At 43.9% G+C, this 18,648-nt stretch overlaps 1 protein-coding gene across 2 annotated transcripts in view; it reads right to left on the reverse strand.

The window, feature by feature from the left end:
• Positions 1–18,648, reverse strand: part of exoc3l2b (exocyst complex component 3-like 2b) — a 51,296-nt gene that overhangs the window by 10,540 nt on the left and 22,108 nt on the right. For both annotated transcript variants that reach the window (XM_074678844.1, XM_074678842.1), the window contains exons 2-6: positions 14,215–14,718; positions 13,842–14,074; positions 783–1,045; positions 377–643; positions 178–296 (exon numbers count right to left, since the gene is read on the reverse strand). In XM_074678844.1, coding sequence (XP_074534945.1) covers positions 178–296; positions 377–643; positions 783–1,045; positions 13,842–14,074; positions 14,215–14,681 — 1,349 coding nt within the window. In that variant the 5' untranslated portion in view covers positions 14,682–14,718. The remainder of the gene's footprint in view (positions 1–177; positions 297–376; positions 644–782; positions 1,046–13,841; positions 14,075–14,214; positions 14,719–18,648) is intronic.

An 18,648-nucleotide genomic window follows, 5' to 3' on the forward strand; every position in this document is an offset into this window, starting at 1 on the left:
CACTTACTCCTGACCTGGAGTCTGTTCAGTCACATCCTGTGGGGAACTCGTTCACTTTCCTTACTCAGGGAATTTTGATCAAGTTTTAACAAACAGCATGAGTTTTTTGAGTTTGGTGCAACATATTCTCATTGTAGCGAACAAAATGGTTCCTGGAACTATTCAACTTGTGTGTACCTGTTGTATATGTTGTGCAGCCAGTCGAGGAGGGAGTAGATGTCAGTGATCTCCAGCTGGTTGTCTGTGATTGCCTCCAGACGCCTCGCAACTGCCTGGTGGTAGCTCTGCACGTACACCTGAACGGTCAACACAACAGAATGAGATCAGAGCAGTGCCCCCTGCTGGATGTTCACCTCCATAACCTTGATGGCCTCACCTCAAAGGGCTGGTACTCTTCAGGGTAAATTGAAACCACGTTCCTCTTGGCAGCTCCCAGGTCCTCCACCACCCGAGCCCGGAGCCGGTCCAGGTACCTGTCCAGCTCCCCGGCTGTGAACTCTGTTCTCTGAGGCAGGGAGCCGTCAGCCGCTTCCTCCACTGCCTCTTTCCACCTCTGCTTCAGACGGCGAGGCCTCGGGCCCCCGGGGGCCGCAGTCTCACTGAGGGCCCAGTCTTTATCAGTCTGTTCCTCCTGCTGCAGGACCTGCACATAAACCAACAGGGAGATCTCATTTTCATGTTTTTACCCAAGATCAGCGCAAAAACTTCCTGAACAACACGCACTGATGCCAGGAAACTGTGAAAACTGTGATTATATGTATCACCGCTGCAGTAATCCTCACCTGAACCACCAGACCCAGGTTTGGCCCAGCCGTTGGACAGCGCAGAGACTCCCTGACCACAGCCCACAGCTCCTTCTGCAGCTCCTCGTACAGAAGCTCCACGTCCTTCGCCTTCCTCCGCCCGCCATCTTTGACGCTCGGGCCGCTGGCTTCCTCTGGCTCAGCAGCAGCGGCAGACTCGTTGCACTCCTGCTCCAGCTCCAGGATGTGAGTGTCGGCGAGAAGGAGGTCCCGCTTCTTCACCAGCTGCAGGATCTCCAGGACTAAAGGAGACAGAGACGTACGGCATCAAGATCTGATTTTCATCTCGACTCGACTTTCATCTCAAACTTTGGATCAAAAACAGGAAAAAAGAGATGGAAACAGTTTTATTTCCATGCATTGGAATTAGTCAACTTCAGTTTGTTCTTGTTCATTTTTACACTCCCTCACAATGAAACCGCTCCTCATCCACATAGCTGTGCAGGAGGTGGGTTGGTTTGAATTGAACATCAAAGCGTCCCTCAGAGGGGCAAAGGGACGGGGTCATTGAACACTGAGACTTCTGGGAGGTCTCGGCTCAGTCATACTCTAAACATTTCACCGACCACAGAGTGTGAGGGTTCCTCCTCTGGGACAAAGATCTGTCTGTTCCTGAAGCTTCAGACTTTTAATGAAGAAACTTCACTGGTTTTGTTTTTCAGAGGGGGTTAGATGTAGTTCTTAACATATCTGTGCTCAAGTTGTTTGACTGGTCCCAGAACAGGAGGTGGTTAAAGCTCAGCATGCTCCAAACAAACCCAAACCGAGTGAAGAGAGACTTTGGATAGAGTCATTCATGTAGCGATGTTCTGCCAGATTAAACACAGAGAGGCTCTAAAAGCTCTCAGGACAAAGGGTCACCAAAGATTTCATACCAGTTGCAGCACCACCTTCTGCTTACAGTGTGCAACTGCTACGGTTTCTCAGGTATAAGGCAAAACTCCGCTCAAAATACGAGACACACATGGAAACATTTATTGCATTTTAGACTGCAAACCATCCCATAAACCTGCCAACCATACATACCAACAAAAAAAATTATCCATTCAACCATCCAACCAACCAACACGCTAAAAAAACAATAATCCATTTAATTGTACAATCAACCGACATGCTTACCAACCAATCATCAATTCAATTATCCAACAACCAAAATGCTAACCAGCCAATTATTCATTCATACATCAACCATCCAGTAGGAGTAAAAACACAATCATCCAATCAATCATCCAACAAGAAAACCATCCATCCAACCAACAAGCTAACCAACCATCCATTCAAACATCCAACCAACCAACATGCTAAAAAACAAACATCTAGTCAACCATTCAACATGCGAACCAACTAATCATTTATTCACCTATCGAATCAACCGACCAGCCAACCATACATTAAAACATCCAACAACCATTATGCTTACCAACCAACTATTCATTTAAGCGTCCAACCAACCAACATGCTTACCATCCAACCATCAATTCAACTATCGGACCTGCCATCACACTAAACAACCAATTTTTCAACCATCCATCCAACCCATAAATACACTAACCTTTCAATTATCAACCATCTATTCAAACATCCAACCAACCAAGGTGCTAAGAAACCAATTATCCAATCAACCATCTAACATACTAACCATCCATCCAACCAACACGCTTACCAACCAATCATCTATTTATCCATCCAATCAACCGACCAACAAACCAGCCATTTAAACATCCTCCCAACCAACATTATTACCAACCAATTGTGTATTCAAACATCCAAATAACCAAGATGCTTACAAACCAATCATCCAACCAACCAACCAACGAGCTAACTAACCATACATTCAAACATCCAACAACCATCATGCTTACCAACCAACCATCCATCATAGTAATGAACCAACAACCCAACGAACTATCCATGCATCCATCCATATTTCAATGTATATGCTACAGTATTCAACTAACTGACATATCAATCATTTTATTTCATTTTATTTTCTTAACCGCTTATCCTGTTCAGGGTCACGGGTGGCTGGAGCCTATCCCAGCTGTCATTGGAAGAGAGGCGGGGTACGCCCTGGACTGGTCGCCAGCCAATCACAGGGCTGACACATAGACAGACAACCATTCACTCACACACTCACACCTACGGATAATTTAGAGCAACCAATTAACCTGATGGGCATGTTTTTGGACTGTGGAAGGAAGCCCGAGAACCCGGAGAGAACCCACACATACAGGGGGAGAACATGCAAACGCCACACAGAAAGGCCCACCAGTCAGACCATCTGGGATCCTCCAGAGACTGCTCTGAGGTCAGCATTTACTGTCAGTGTGAAGACGCTCAGGGAGGACCCTTTAGACTGACAGAGCTGTGATGTCAGCAGAGCAGGAACTTCCCTCTGTGATGACATCATCAATGGATACTGGCAGCCTGAGCGCCCCTGAATCAGACGTCCCACAACACTCATCTGTTTGTCGTTCAGTTTCTCAGAATGGACGTCAGTGTGTGAGAAATGATCTTTATTTAAGGAGAAAAACAGCAGTGAGTCAAACAGACATGGACAGGGACAGAGAGGAAACATGACACACACATCAGGAAACACACACACTCACATACACACACAGGAAAAGGTGCCATCTCCTGCTTCAACTGCTACATCTCCAGGCTACGGCTAACGCTGAGTGACTGCATGAGAGTGTGAGGATGTGAGTCCAGATGTTGCCTCACTCATACACTTCAATGTCCACAGAGGAAAACACACACACACACAGATTTCAGAGGATGCTAATCTCTATAAACAGAACAGTGTGAGGGGAATATCTCTGCTTTGAACTCACATTTTGCACTTTAGGAGCATCAAGTTTAGTTCCTGCAGCAGTGAAGAGGTCAAAGGTCACAGGATCTGGACCTGTACATCCTCACAATTCATTTACTGTACACAAGAAGTGGACAAGGCCACAGTGCCGCCACCTGTTGCTCAGTTGCCACCAGTCCATCCAGTTGCTGACAGCACAGGAAGCGACCATATTTGGAATGGGAGTGGAGCAAAAGAAGAGAAATACTTATCAGAATTTTGTTATTATGTATAATTTAATATTTCCTCAGTTTTCATAGAGCTCAATGTCAAAATACACTGCAGTTCCCTAACTGTCCACTAGCAGTGAGTCAGTCATATTGTGTCAGATACACTTTCTGAGGAGGCGTCAACGTGTGTGAGTGTGTGCAGGTTGGTTATAATGAGACCATCAGGGAAAAGAAACCGCGCAGTCACACAGGTGTGGCCCCCATAAGGTAACACATCAGCACTTTGAGCCCCGCTAACCCAGACGCCATGGGAGCTGGTTGAACAGCTGTAACAGCACACGCTCGTATACACGCTAACACGGAGCCCCTCCACACAGAAACACAGCTCTCATTGTTCAGCTTCAGCCTCCAGAGAAAATCTGTTCCAGCTGGGTGGATGAAGCCCCGCCCACCTCCACCTTCAGCCACATACTGCCATAACCACGACCTTCAACACCACCCAGATCCATGTCATTACATCATTAAAACATGTCAGTGTGGGTTTGGGACAGAAGGAGACTGATGATCATGGAGTGGACAAGAGGAGCCACTAGAGATGTGTTAACGCCTGCATTCTCTCTTAAGTCCAGTAGGGGGCGACTCAACTGGTTAAACATCACTCTATAAGAGGAAGTTTCTCTTTCTTTGCTCAGTAAACATTTTATCATGACTTTATGGTCTCAATCTATGCTGAGTGTAATGTCCAGCAGGGGGTGACTCCCCTATGAGTCTGAGTAAGAAGTGCGTGACTGTCAGACCTCACCTGTTCGGATTCACCTGGAGGAGAGGACGGCTGCTTGTAAATGGAGTTTGGTGTTAGTTTGAGCCTGTTCAGGTTCCTTTAGTGTGTGTACGCCGTGTGTGTGTGTGAACAGTAGCTGTATTGTGTAAGCATGTGCAGAGAGTAACTTGAGCTCTGCTTTCACATTTTTCTGCTCGTCCGTTGGTTCACTCTGAGCTGACTTGAATACTAAAAGCAGCTCTGCAGAGAGGACTCGGGCTCCTGCAGGCGTCTCATGAAGTTAATGTTTGAAACTAGATCTGGAAACCTACAAACCAGGAATGGGTAAACGATGAGGGATGAACTGCTGGTATCAAGCATATGTAGATCTTTACAACATGAATATTCACTGTAAAACTCAATGTATTTAAAAAACTTACAACACATGTCATTGATAAACTAATACATGTACTGTGTCCTACTCAGAAGGTCAAATAAACAGACTTTGCAAAGCATTATGGGAAACAGGTGCACCAGATTACAGGAGCCACTTTTTAATGCTTATCTCCAAAATTTGACTATAATGATGCATTCAAAGAAAACAGTGGTTAGGGATGGGTACCTTTCACATTTCACATGATACAAAACCGATACATGGTACCTGGCAATCAGTAAAGCCACGTTTCCACCAAGCAACCCGGTTCAGTTCAGTACGGTTTGGCATGGTTTGGTACAGTTGAGCCTGATCCTGTTTGTTTTTGCGTTTGCTTGTAAACTGGATGCCAAAAGCAACAGCTGTTAGACAATAGCGTGACGCCTTAGCAGCGCGACACAGTTTACCCCTGCTAATAAATCCAACGAAGAAGAAAAACGCGACACAGTAAACAAAGAGCAACGATGGAAGACATGCAGCATTTCATCCTCTCTGTGATTGGCATGTAGCTCTTTGATTCAAAGTGCAATCAAGCTTTGTTTCAGAGGAGTCTGTGTGCCACCAGGAGAAATGCAGCCGCTGTCGCACAGGAAGTGACGATTCTTTTGACCAATCAACAGTCTGCAGTGATGTAGCTCCAACTTCTGAAAGCGGATTGGTTCAGTCTGGCACCCATACGAAAGGGTCCCAAAAAGTGGGACGGATCGTCTTGGTCGTTTGGGGATCTGTCCCAGGATTAGTCAGTGGAAACTCCTCAAAATACACACCCAGCAAGACAAACCAAACCGGTCTGCTTAGTGGAAAACTGGCTTATCTGTACATAGTGGTATCAATTTTCACTACTTTTTTATGTTTATGTAATAATGGAGATTCATTTGTTTAATGATAAAATCTTAAAGTTTTTCAATTCAACATTTTTTTCCCAATAAATAAACCTAGGGATGCAAGATAATATCAGTACGTGATCAATATGGGCTGATATTGACTTTAAAACAAAATATCAGGTATCGGCCAACATGCAAATATCCACAGACAAGTTGCCCTGATTGTGGGTATTGTTCTGATTGTTTCAGGGATAGTATCATCCAAGTTTTAAGCAGGATGTACTTTTTTGTATTTCTTTGTTTGAAAGTAATTACAGTGACCAGTTTTAAGTATTAAGTAGTTTTCTTATTTTGCACAATAACTGAATAATACATAACAAATGCAGTGAGAGTATGCATCGTAATACTGTACGCTACTTCCAATTCAGGAGAAAGTTGATGATCTCCGCAATTTGATATGTGGAAAAAATATCTGACATAATTCGGTCAGTAGCTACAAGTGGTATACTGTGATGTAAACAAAGCTGGAGAGGGCTACACATCTGCACAGAACTTGCACATCTGAACTTAAAAGAAGTCATAACACAGGAACAGCAGATCTTTAATCTGGATTTAGGGTCATTAACGTGGAAGTAATTTAGGTAGATATGATATTTAATATGTGCTCCATATGAGCGCTGTAGCTTTAAGCTGCAGGCTAAGTGGCTGTTGTAGTTTTTATTCCTGCTCACTGATAGGTGGACAGATATCAACCTTCTCTCTGCCTCTCTCAGTAATATTTTCAGCACAGATTGTCTCCAAAGTCGAGGATTGTGCGCCTCTTTCCCTGCAGGCACAGCTGGTTCACATGTGTCCTCTGACTCTCTCTGTCTTCAGGTTTAAATCTTTCATTGCTTAAGTTCAGCAGTGAGCATTCTGTTTTTCGTCAACATGGAACGTGACGTAAAAATCCCTGATTTTTAATCAAAACTATCTGGTCAAAAAGTAGCATCAGATCCTCATCAGACCTGAAATGATGAGGTCATCACAGAGGGATCTCCTACAGGTTTACAATGGGGAAAATGAGTATTGAACACGCCAACTTTTTTCGCATTACATTTATTTCCAAAGCTGCAATTCAAACGAAATTTCTACCAGACGTTGGTATTAACTCAAATAATCCACACATGAAAAGAAATCACAACGCTCAGGTCCATAAATAATGATTATGTGGAATTAAGTACGATAACACAGGAAAAAAGTATTGAACACACCATGGAAAGACTGTATACTTTGGCAAGGAAATGCACCATACCACCTGAAATCTGTCAGTAATTATTACTTGAACTTCCAATTAGTGCAAACCAACATCAGCTGGCCTAGAGCAAATTGATGGTCCCATAAAAAAGAACTGGTTACAGACTTATATCAAAGCACCTGAATATTCCAGTCAGCACCGTTGGGACCATTATTCACAAGTTGAAGAAGCACCACCTTACCATCAACAGGCCACGCACAGGAGCTCCTTGAAGATTTCTGACCAGGGAGTCAGAAAGATAGTCAGAAGAGTACTCAACCAGCCAAGGACCACCCTGAAAGTGCTCCAGGAAGACTTGGAGGCAGCAGGTATAATTGTTACAGAGAAAACAATAGGGAATGCACTCCACCGCCATGGCCTCTATGGACGCTCAGCCCGCAAGACTCCATTCCTCAAGAAAAGGCATGTTGAAGCTGGTTTAAAGTTTGCTAAACAGCATCTTGACAAGCCTGTAGAATACTGGGAGAATGTTGTCTGGTCAGATGAGACCAAAACTGAACTTTTGGGCTGTCATACTACAGACCATGTTTGGAGGAGAAATGGCTCTGCACATCAGCCAAAAAACACTACACCAACAGTGAAGTTTGGAGGTGGAAGCATCATGGCATGGGGTTGTTTCTCATCTCATGGTGTTGGCAAACTTCATATAACTGACGGAGCAATGAATGGAGCCATGTATGGGGAAATTCTTGATCTGAATCTGCTGCCATCCACCAGGATGATGAAGATGAGACGTGGCTGGACCTTCCAGCAGGACAACCATCCAAAGCACACGGCAAAGTTGACTCTCAAATGGTTTCAAAAAAAGCAAATCAATATGTTCAATACTTTTTTCCTGTGTTATTGTACTTAATTCCACATGATCATTATTTATGGACCTGAACGTTGTGATTTCTTTTCATGTGTGGATTATTTGAGTTAATACCAATGTCTGGTAGAAATTTTGTGAAGTGTTCCAGACATTCCAGCACAAGAAGACAGGATTAAAAACATTCAAACATTGTATAATCTGTTTCTGTTTGGGCTTTTCGTCAGAGTGACTTCTGTAACAGCTGAAAAGAGGCAAACATGCAGATTAAAAAGCTGTTTCAAAAGATGAACTCAGTGTTTGTTGACTTGACTGTCAAACAGTGAGCCGGTCCATGTGGAGGGAGGTTATTGTAGTTTCATGGGTGTGAAGTGTCTGATATCAGCCTGCTCTCTGACAGGAAGTCCTCCAGCAGCAGATAGCCGCTCAGTCACACTTGAAAAAGCTGTTCAGACCTCCATGAGGACGTCTAATCATGGACAGCCTGGACACGCGTCTCTTATCAAAACCACGAGGCTGACAGCAGGCCTTACTGTGTCCTCACTGCAGCTGCTGGGAGAGAACAGACCGTCCTCTGACCAACATCAGAGCCTCACACTCCGACTGTGCCCTTCTCTGTCCACTTCTTCAGCTGAGTTTCCTCTAAACAGAAGCTCAAACAAACATTAGATTTCATCAGAGCTGGTGTTTCACTCCAGGGGTCGACTAAACCACAAAACGTCCCAGCTGTTTGAAAACAGAGCGGAGGGTGTGGATGGAAACACTTCTTTAAAGTATTTTTAAATCTCCTTTCTCCATCAGATGATCCATCATTGTGTGGTGGAGGATCAGGTTTGACCTCAGCTAGTTTAAAATAACGAAGTTAAAATCCTGCGTTTTCATCAGTCTTATTAACGATGCAGAACAAAAGGCCTTCATACTGCTGCTGCTGAAGTTGACCTGCAGGCTCAGGTTTCAGCTCTGCACGCTGACACGAGAACCCAGAATGCATGAAGACAACCATCAGCAGCAGAGTCTGACGGAGGTCAAACGCCGTGATACACCTGAACACGCCACAGGAAGTGTGTTCGTTTGAAGTCATGACGAATTTAAACGTCCTTCTCTAAAAGAGCTACTGTGTGGTTGAATCAATTCATCCCTCAGAGTCTCAGTTTCCCTGTAAACAGTAAGTCACAGAGGCCTCTCACGGGCAAATCTATGGATGTGGTTAAAGCGTTACCTTATTTTGTTGTGATCTAGTGGCATTAACAGGTTTTTGGTTTGCCACAATTACATTCTTTGTGGTGAGTCTTAGTTTCACTGTTAAAAGTAAGGCACAGAGGTTTCCTTCTGGTAAACCTACAGATGTGACTCAAAGACTAACAGATTTTTTTGCTTTATTTTCTAACTTACTACTATTAAACAGTGTACTGTTTGCCCAAATTTCCCAGAGAGGGGAGGTTTCTTGGTTTGTGGTGAGTCTTAGTTTTACTGTTAAATGTAAGGCACACAGAGGTTTTCTTCTGGTAAACCTACAGATGTGATGTTTTCTTTACTTTCTAATTAACTGTAATAAAACAGTGCAAAGTCTGCCTCAATTCCTCAGTGTAGGTACAGGTTCTCAGTTTGTGGTGGGTCTTAGTTTCATTGTATCACAAATCACAAGATGCACAGAGGTTTTCTGCTGTGTTCATAATTAGCTATGGGTATCTTCTAAGTTATAACTCAGTTACAATGTAAATAGTAACTTCTATAAAGGTTCAAGACTGATTGGCTGGTTTGGGTCTCAGTTTTACAGTAAACAGTAAGTCACCGAGGCCTCACACTGGCAAATCAATGGATATGGTTAAAGCGTTACCTTATTTTTTTGTGAACTTTTCGCATTAACAGGTTTTTGGTTTGCCACAATTATATTCTTTGTGGTGAGTCTCTGTTTCACTGTTAAAAGTAAGTCTCACAGAGGTTTTCTTCTGGTAAACCTACAGATGTGACTCAAGGACAAAGTGATTTTTTGTAATTCTGTAAGTAAACAGCGTAAAGTTTGCCTCGATTCCTCAGTGTAGGTACAGTTTCTCAGTTTGTGGTGAGTCTCAGTTTCATTGTAAATCACAAGTTACACAGAGGTTTTCGGCTGTGTTCATAATGAGTTACAGGTATGTTCTAAGTTATGACTCTGTTTCACGGTAAAAAGTAACTTCTACAAAGGCTTAAGGCTGCTTGAGTGGTTTGGGTCTCAGTTTTACAGTAAACAGTAAGTCCCACAAAGGCTTCAGTTTTATGAACAGTGCAAAAAACCTGTTTGAAATCTAGGAGTCCACTTTAAGTAGTGCCGCTTCTTGTCACTTAACTCTTTCCTTTCTCTTGTGTCAATTAAGGCATCTCAGCCCCTCCATGTTTCCCACATGCTTATGTACCTGGAAAGTCTCAGTTTCACTGTAAAAAACGCTCCACAAACAGAACTGTAAGAGAAACTTTGCCCAGACTAACTTCAGTCTTATGAACCTGCTGAGTCTCAGTTTTACTGTAAATAGTCAGTTACAGAGACTCCAGGCTTATAAAGTGAGTGAGTCTTGAGTTTCACTGTAAACAGTAAGTCCCACAGAGTCTTCTCTCTGTCCTTCTTCAGCAGTATCAAACTGACACACAAACTGATTTTCTTCTGAGGAACATCTGAATCCTCCTGCTGTTGCTCTCCATACAGACTGTTTCTCCTGCTCACGCCTGATTGGTCGATGTAGCTCAGGTGACCGACTCTTGAACACTCTGCCTGTTCCTGCACAGATTTTAACAGATTTTTGTCCCTCTGAGGATCTTTCCAGTAGAAGGCCGACTTTGTTGGACGATGACTGACATGGTATTAACAGTGATGCAGGTACAAACACCTCTGACACCTTTACTCTTGTTTAGCAATCACACACTCTTTCACACACCCACACACACACACACACACAAACCTGATGTGCTGATAAGGTGGTTTAGCAGCTTGTGGAAACAAGCCCTCACCTGAACACCCAGAACTTTCTCTGAACTCCACCAGGAGGTTATGTCACCAACAGCAGGGTGATGTTATCAGGTTCAGGACTCAGGTTCCTGGTAGACCAGAGACCTTTAATTCAGTCCTTAAGCAGTTTTACCCTTTAACTGAAGACAGGGACATTAGAGGCTGAGAGGATTCCAGTGTGTGTGTGTGTGTGTGTGTGATTACAGTAATAATAGCTGAGCTGGTGGTTGTGAGCTGGTGGTGAGCTGTACTTTAAGGTTCCCTTTATTTAAAAACACAGTCGACTCAAAGAGGGAGCATTTCACTCACAGATTTAACTCTGATCTTCAACCTTTTGCACATCTCAGGGTGTATTCACACAAGATGGCCAACTTTGTTGGTCATACCATTGGAGTCCTGTAGTGGTTGCTTAGCAGGGAGAACACAATCACCTCAGCCATTGGCAGAACTAGTAAAGGCTACCTTTAACATTTCAAACGATACGGTACTGATGCTCGGTACCTGGCAATTGATATCAGTACTCAATCGTAGTTTTTCGGTTTGACATATTTATACTTTAATATATAACCTTGCAATGCAGTGTTCATGTCCAGCATGGAATATTGTCTACTCTTCCACTCCCTCACAGTCACAAGAATGCGTAGAGGTACCTAATCATGGTATCTTTGGTTTGACATGAATCAGTTGGTACCCATCCCTATGCACAACTGACTCATAACTGTGGTTCACACTGTAGCAGTGGGGGACAGTAATGCACCCAGTTGCCCACTGTTCAGTCTATAAACGATAACCTAAATGTTTTCAGACGTGGGGACATAATTTTCTTGGGTGATTCGCTCGTTTCACTCTCTGCTGCTCAGCAGCTGCTCTTCTCACAGGGAGCATTACTCTCCCCCGCACATCCAGAAAACTCTCCTGCGCATGCGTGTTTTTGTGTTAGGAGAGGAAGGAAAACGTCGCTTACACGTCTCATCAGGCGCTGGTTGTGGGTCCCTGGGGCTTGAGTGTGGTTGTGGTTGCTTATTTGGGCTTGCTTAGCTGTCTGTATGATCCTTGATTCTCCCAACTCTCCACAACGAGCAGCGAATGCGACATGTTGTTGACTTTAGTTTTTCTGCGCACTCAGCTGTGCACTGCTCATAACAGATGAATTTGATGCTATTTTACAACTGAATACCAAAATACTGCCAGCTGAGATATTATCAGAAGCCAAACCCAAATCCAATACAATTCAACCAGACCCCAGACTCAAAGACAGAAGTCAATAGAGTCCTTCCAGCATGACCAACATTATCCAGGTAGCTGCTTTATGGAAATTAAAGTTTTATCTCCAACTTTAGTTCATAATATTTTCAAAGTATAATATAATATTTAATTTGATAAAATATAATATAACATAATATAATAAAATATAATATAATCAGCCAGTTGAATAAATGTGAATGAATTATTTAGCTGGAACTCAAAGTACGTAACTACATAAAGTTTGGTTTAAAATAAAAGGTTTGCTCAACTTTACCTGATTGAGAATTCCCTTTTTTGCATTGAAATTTAAAAAATCCAACTTCAAGGTCTGCCTAAATCATTATTCTGATGTCATTTTATGCATCAAAAAGGTTGGATTAAACATTAATGTATTGATTTAGAGGAGAAATCAGAATATTGAGATATATATCATATTGTGTATCAAGATATAGCCTAAAAATATAGAGATATTGGTTTTTGGCCATATCGTGCTGCCCCTAGTTCAATCAAAACAATAGAAGACAAAGGAGTACAAGAATCAGCAACAGCAGAAGAAGAAGAGAAGGTGAAATAACTAAAACTAAAATTTGAAATCTTGGAAAAAAAATGCATGTTTTGACGATTTAGCGACCACTGGTACCTTAGCCAGATGAATGCTAACACAAACTAGCCACATGTGCTGCTGATGCTCTATGGCTGTTGGTCTTCTCTATGGAAAGCGGTTAAGAAGATGAAGAAACTCTACGGCCTTACGGACTCTATCCAACGAGAGAAAGATTTGAGCTAACATGGTGTTTGTGTTCAACTTTGGACCACAAGAGTCCAGAGTGTGACCACAAACAAACCAAGTGACAACAACAACGATTTTATCAATTTTGCACCTGAATCAGACCAAAGTAAACGAGACACAGGTGTGAAAACACACTTAGACATTACTGTGGCCGCTTCTTGCTGTCTGAACACTGATACCTGGGGCTAGTTCTAGTGGTAGTCGAATATTTCTGAATATTTCACACCTGACCGTTTGAAAAAGTTCCAATTTGGGAAAACTGTGATAAAATTTTCAAACTGGCAACAAATAAAAAATCTCCTCAGACTTTAAATCACATCAGAGCTGTTCAGAAGAGAAGCTGTGCATGTAACAGGGTGTGGAGGCACTGAAAACACACACACACACACACACACACTTTAATCATTCATTACAAAACAGCAGTAAACAGGGTGTGATAAACAATAGACGCCCTGAGAAAGTTTCCAGGACGGGCCAAAGACTTAGATCACACACACACTCTAAATCCACAGAGTGAGGATCCAAACACACACTCATGTCCTTGAAACTCACATTGCATAATCATACAGGGGTGACCTTCACAAACCCGAGTGTCTGACTCTCCCTCCCTCTGTGGAGGACGAGCATAAGCTCAGTCAGCGCGGTATGAAAACAAACTTTAACGGAGAAAGAAGCTGTCCTCTACCCAGAGTAGAGTAATTAAAGCTGACAGTCCCTGCCTTGTCTTCTTTCTCTGCCCTCCCTGCCCTTCCACGTGCCTGTGTGGCATGCCAAAGCCTGGGGCAGGGAGAGCAGCAGCAAAGACCCAGCTGGTGTAAATATGAGTACGTTAAAGGAGCAGTACAGAGAACAAGAAAGCTCTGGATGTTAATTTTCCTACCTGACAGCGGCTCCCTCGGTTTGACCTCCTCCACCACCTCCTCCTGGACCGGCTGCTCATCGGGGCCCAGGGAGGAGTGGTCGGCCCCAGACTCTCTCTTCAGCTTCCCCAGGCCCACCATCTTCAGCAAAGACAGGCGGCGGCTGATGGAGTCGCACTCGCTCTCTGAGCCGTTCAGCTCGCCGTTGGTCAGGGACTCTTTCCGAGAGCCTTCACGGTACCTTCCAGCAATCCTGGAGAGAAATGAGGAGTGTGAGCAAACTCCCATGATTCATTTCACATCACCTCTTTGTGCCTGAACCCCTCTCCACCTCTGCTAACCCCCATAATCCCGCCTTACTTCACAAACCGCCTCCATCCCACCAGTGTTTACCTCAGCAGACTCCCCTCAGAGCTCCTCCTTCCTCTCTTCTTCTTCTCTGCAGGTGAAGGCGTTCCCTGCAGCGACCCCTGTGGCGAGGGCGTTGCGCTTCCTTTGCTCCTCCCAGACACCCTCAGGTTCTTCCCCAGCTTCCCTAAAGTCTTCAGCGGGGACTTGAACTTGAACGACCCCTTCCCTGAACTTCCACCTCCGCTCCCCTTCTTCCCCTCGTTGGCCTCGTTCTCGTCCTCCTCATCCTCAAAGGGGTTGCGGTCCCTCTGCACATCGCCATCGAGGAGCGAGCCACCGGGCGACCAGTGGTTGCTGTGGTCGCCATTTCCGTGGAGGCTGTCGTCGTCGTTCTCGAAGGGGTTGTGAAGGCGGGGGGTGATGTTGAGGCTCATCCTGCGCAGGATCAAAGCGTTCTCTAGAGTCGGACCGCCTTTCAGGCGCACTGGGAGGTTTTTGAAGATGGGCATGATGGAGCTGGGGGAAGGGGGACTGGGATGGAGGAACCTGGGGGGGGGAGACAAGGAGATCAATCAACCAATCAGAGAGGAGCTGACATACACAAGAGTTTTCTGGACAATTCAAGGAGACAGGACTGACCTCCAAATCGGGCAGTGAGCAACAAAACAGATTCGAGAGAGTTCAGATGATAACGGATATTTATTCATTTATTTATCTTATATATATCAGAAGCCTTCCTGCAAACATTGGTAGTCACCTGAACCACCTTAACAGATCCTTAACCATAGGAAAGCTAAATCACAGCATCATCCACAAATCTGATTACTCTGAGCTCTTAATTTCAGTCATTAAAGCACAAAAGAGGGCACGATGGTCACAAAGGAAGACTTAAAAGAGGGTTTGGGGAACCCTGAGCCCTGAACCTGACCCTGGACCCAAGGATCCTGTTTTTGTAAATGTTAATCCCACATAAGCACAAGTTTATCCTGTAACAATGAGTCCCCTAGGTATGGGTACCTTTCACATTTGAAACGATACGGTACCGATGCCTGATTCCTGGCAATTGGTACCGGTACTCAACAGTACCAATTTTTGGTACTTTTTGTGTTTATGTGGTAAAAAATATCAATTTTTTTAGTAATGAAATATAAAAAAATTCAGTTTAACATATTTATTCCTCAATATATAATCTTGTAATGCTGTGTTCATGTCCAGCATAAAAAAATTGCCTACTCTCCCACTTCCTCACAGTCACAAGGATGCATTAAGGTACCTAAACATGGTCGCGTTTGATTTTACATGAACCGATACCCGGTACTTTAGACAGAGTTTGGTTGGTACCAATAAAAGTACCTTATTTGGTACCCATCCCTAGAGTCCCCCCTCGTGAGACCTGCCATGTTGGCAGCTCCTCAGTAAGGAAAGAAGCTATCGACTGTTGTAGAAGTCGCTAAATGACGTCATTGCCTAACTTGCATAATTGTCCATTTGCATGTTATGGTCATGTACGCTGTAGGAGAGTGGAATAATGTTGTGGAAGAGACAGGAAGTGAGTAATAAACACCGTAAACTGATGGTTTTTATATAAAGAGTCACTCCAGGGGTCTGATAACTTGCCAAGTAATGTTGCCATCTTTATATTTTGAGTTGCAAGCACCTTTTTCCCAAAGGGTATACTTTAGGGAGTGTATGTGCCAAATTTCATGCTTCCGTCACTATTTGAACTATTGAAATAATGGGCATTTGATAGGAATAGCGGCCATCTTGAAAAAAAGGCTTCCATTTTTAATTTTTTGACTCAAGTGACTCACACCGTTTCAAAAGAGTAGTCTTTAGAGAGTATTTGTTTTCAACCCTGAGCCATCCATTAAATCTTTGGTCAACCAGGGACACAAAAAACTCCAGATGGCTCCAGACAGGGCTAAATTCCCGTAGTTTGGTCATGCAAATGCATAAAAAGCAAAGGCGGGGGGAGCACATCTCACCCCTTCAATTTAGAGAGATAAAAGCAAGGGGAGGTGTTCTCTCTCTGCCTTGGCTTTTCATACATAAAAAAACACACTCTCCCTTTTCTCAGGTGCATAAAATTGAAGTTAAGGCGGGTAGAGCACACCTCTTATCTTTTATGTTTGTACATTAGAAATAGGGAAGCTGTTGCAAAATAAAGATGGTGAATAAAAGTGGAGGTATGAATGTTACAGCTCTGTTTATCTCAGACACACTCCTGAGAAACACACCTGTTGTGTTCAGATTTCAGGGGAAGTTGCTAACAACAGAGCTGATAACGCTCAGTGAGACAGTCAGGTACATTTTATGACAGTTGCACTGATAGCGACAGGGCCGGGAATCAAACACAGACGCACAGGAGTCGCTGATGATCAACACATCCGTCTCCTCTTCCTGAGAAGAGTACGGGTCAGTTTGGGCCAAACGTGGGAGGAAGCCATACTTTAAGTTTTATTAGTTGAATGTCGTCTTTTAAAGTAGAGTCGAAGTCTCCAGAAGGACAGATGAAGGCCTCCTTTCTGACCCTGAAAATCCTCATTATTATGAAACAACAGTCACACCTGAAGTCCAGAGGTAAAGTTTAACCAGGAACCAGCTCTGTGACCAAACACCTGACAGTGCCATGGTAACAGACTCTGATCATAAAACACGATGCCCCAAAGACTCCTTGAAAGAAGTTACACCTGGGAAAGTCCAAACAAACCTCACTATTTTATTTGCTTTGATTTCAGTTTTTGCAGTTTGGTGGAGATTAACTAAATTTTGATCCTTGATGAGATTCTTACAGACAAAGCTCTGCGAAACCCGACGTCCGTCCAAGCGTACACAGTGTAACTCAGAGTGACACACAGTGACCTGCAGCATGATGATGTGTGTGACACAACGAGAGCCGCTCCTCAGAGGGAAGGTCAACAGGAAGCGTCTGACAGGCCCCGCCCACTCATAAAGCAGCTGATGTCACATGTTCCCGCTGCGATAAACCATTAAGACATAAAGTGAGCAAACATTAACAGACGGCAGAGCGGCGGGGAGAGGAATGATCCATGGAAACTTTCTAACGTTCAGACAAAGAGAGGTCAGATTGAGCCCAGTTATCAGATTAATGATCCCACTTCACACCTGATCAATAAGAGAGGACAAAGTCTCTCTGAAAGCTTCACACTGTGAGCCCAGGTCAGATCACCTCACAGTCTGCAGAGCCGGGCTGTTCAGAAAGTTGAATCTGGACCAGACTGATCCACTTCTTTCTACTATTTACTGTGGACATGGTTTAGGACAAAACTGGATCACGTTCAGCTAATTAAGATGAAGACTTCTGAACACTGTTAAATCCAGATTTCCAGTGCTCTAGACAGGGCTAAGTGCCTGTCAACAGGGGGCGCCAAAACCCACCCAAACTGGTGTAAGCTTTTCAGCACAGGAGACAGAAATGCAATGCTTTAAATAAAAGTCACCCACCTCTCTTTGGTGTGAATACATAAAAGGAAAGGCGGGGAGAGCACATCTCATCTCTCTTCGGTGTAAATTTTAAAAAAAGAAAGGGGAGGTGTTCTCTCCCTGCCTTAGCTTTTCATAAATAAAAAACACACTCCCCCTTTACTTAAGCGCATACAGTTAAAGCCAAGGCAGGGAGAGCACACCTATTATCTCTTTTGTGTTTATACATTAAAAAAAGTGATGCGTGCTCTCCCTAGCTTGGGTCTGCATACAAAAAAGCACGCTTCCCCTGTTTTACATATGCACATATACATAATAACAAGAAGGGAGAGCACACTTCCTCTCTTTTTTATATAAATACATGAAAGAAAGGGGAGGTGTGCTCTCCCATCATTAGCTTTACATCATAAAACATGAAAAGCTAAGACAGGTAGCACACACCATCACCTTCTTTCCTGCAACTCAAGTCAAGGCAGGGAGAGCAGCAGAAAAGAGTCCTGGAAAAGAGTCCTGGGGTCCAGAACAGAGCGAGCACCAGTGAGGATCCACATGACCCTGATAAAATCAGACACAGCATGAAGGAGGAGCTGTGCTGGAGGATGCGTGGAGTTGATATCAGCTGTGTGATTCCAAAAGTCCCAAAGCCCACTGTGCTCACCCAACACACCAACATGCTACACCTGTGTGATGTCATCAAGGTGAAGGTGAGCATGTTGCTTTTAGCTGTGTGTGAAAGAGAGAGCTGCTGTGACAGAAAATACTGTTTCTGAATGTTGGTCAGAGTGTGTGTGTGTGTGTGTGCGTGTGTGTGTGTAGAGCGGATGTTGTTCATGTAGTTGGTTTTGCCGTCTCACCACCTCAGGACACACTGCTGCAGCCAGAAATAGCCACACACACACTCACACATATAAGACGGGGAGTAAAGGAAAACACTGCACACACTCACACACTAACTGACAAACACACACACACTGGGCAAAGTGGGAAGTGATTCAGCGGTGTAAGTTCCATAAATACCCAGCAGCCCCGGCG

The sequence above is a fragment of the Halichoeres trimaculatus genome, unplaced genomic scaffold (assembly GCF_033239565.1).
Source record: "Halichoeres trimaculatus isolate MK-OKI-2021-1 unplaced genomic scaffold, fHalTri1.1 fHalTri1_scaffold_9, whole genome shotgun sequence".
NCBI lineage: Eukaryota > Metazoa > Chordata > Actinopteri > Labriformes > Labridae > Halichoeres > Halichoeres trimaculatus.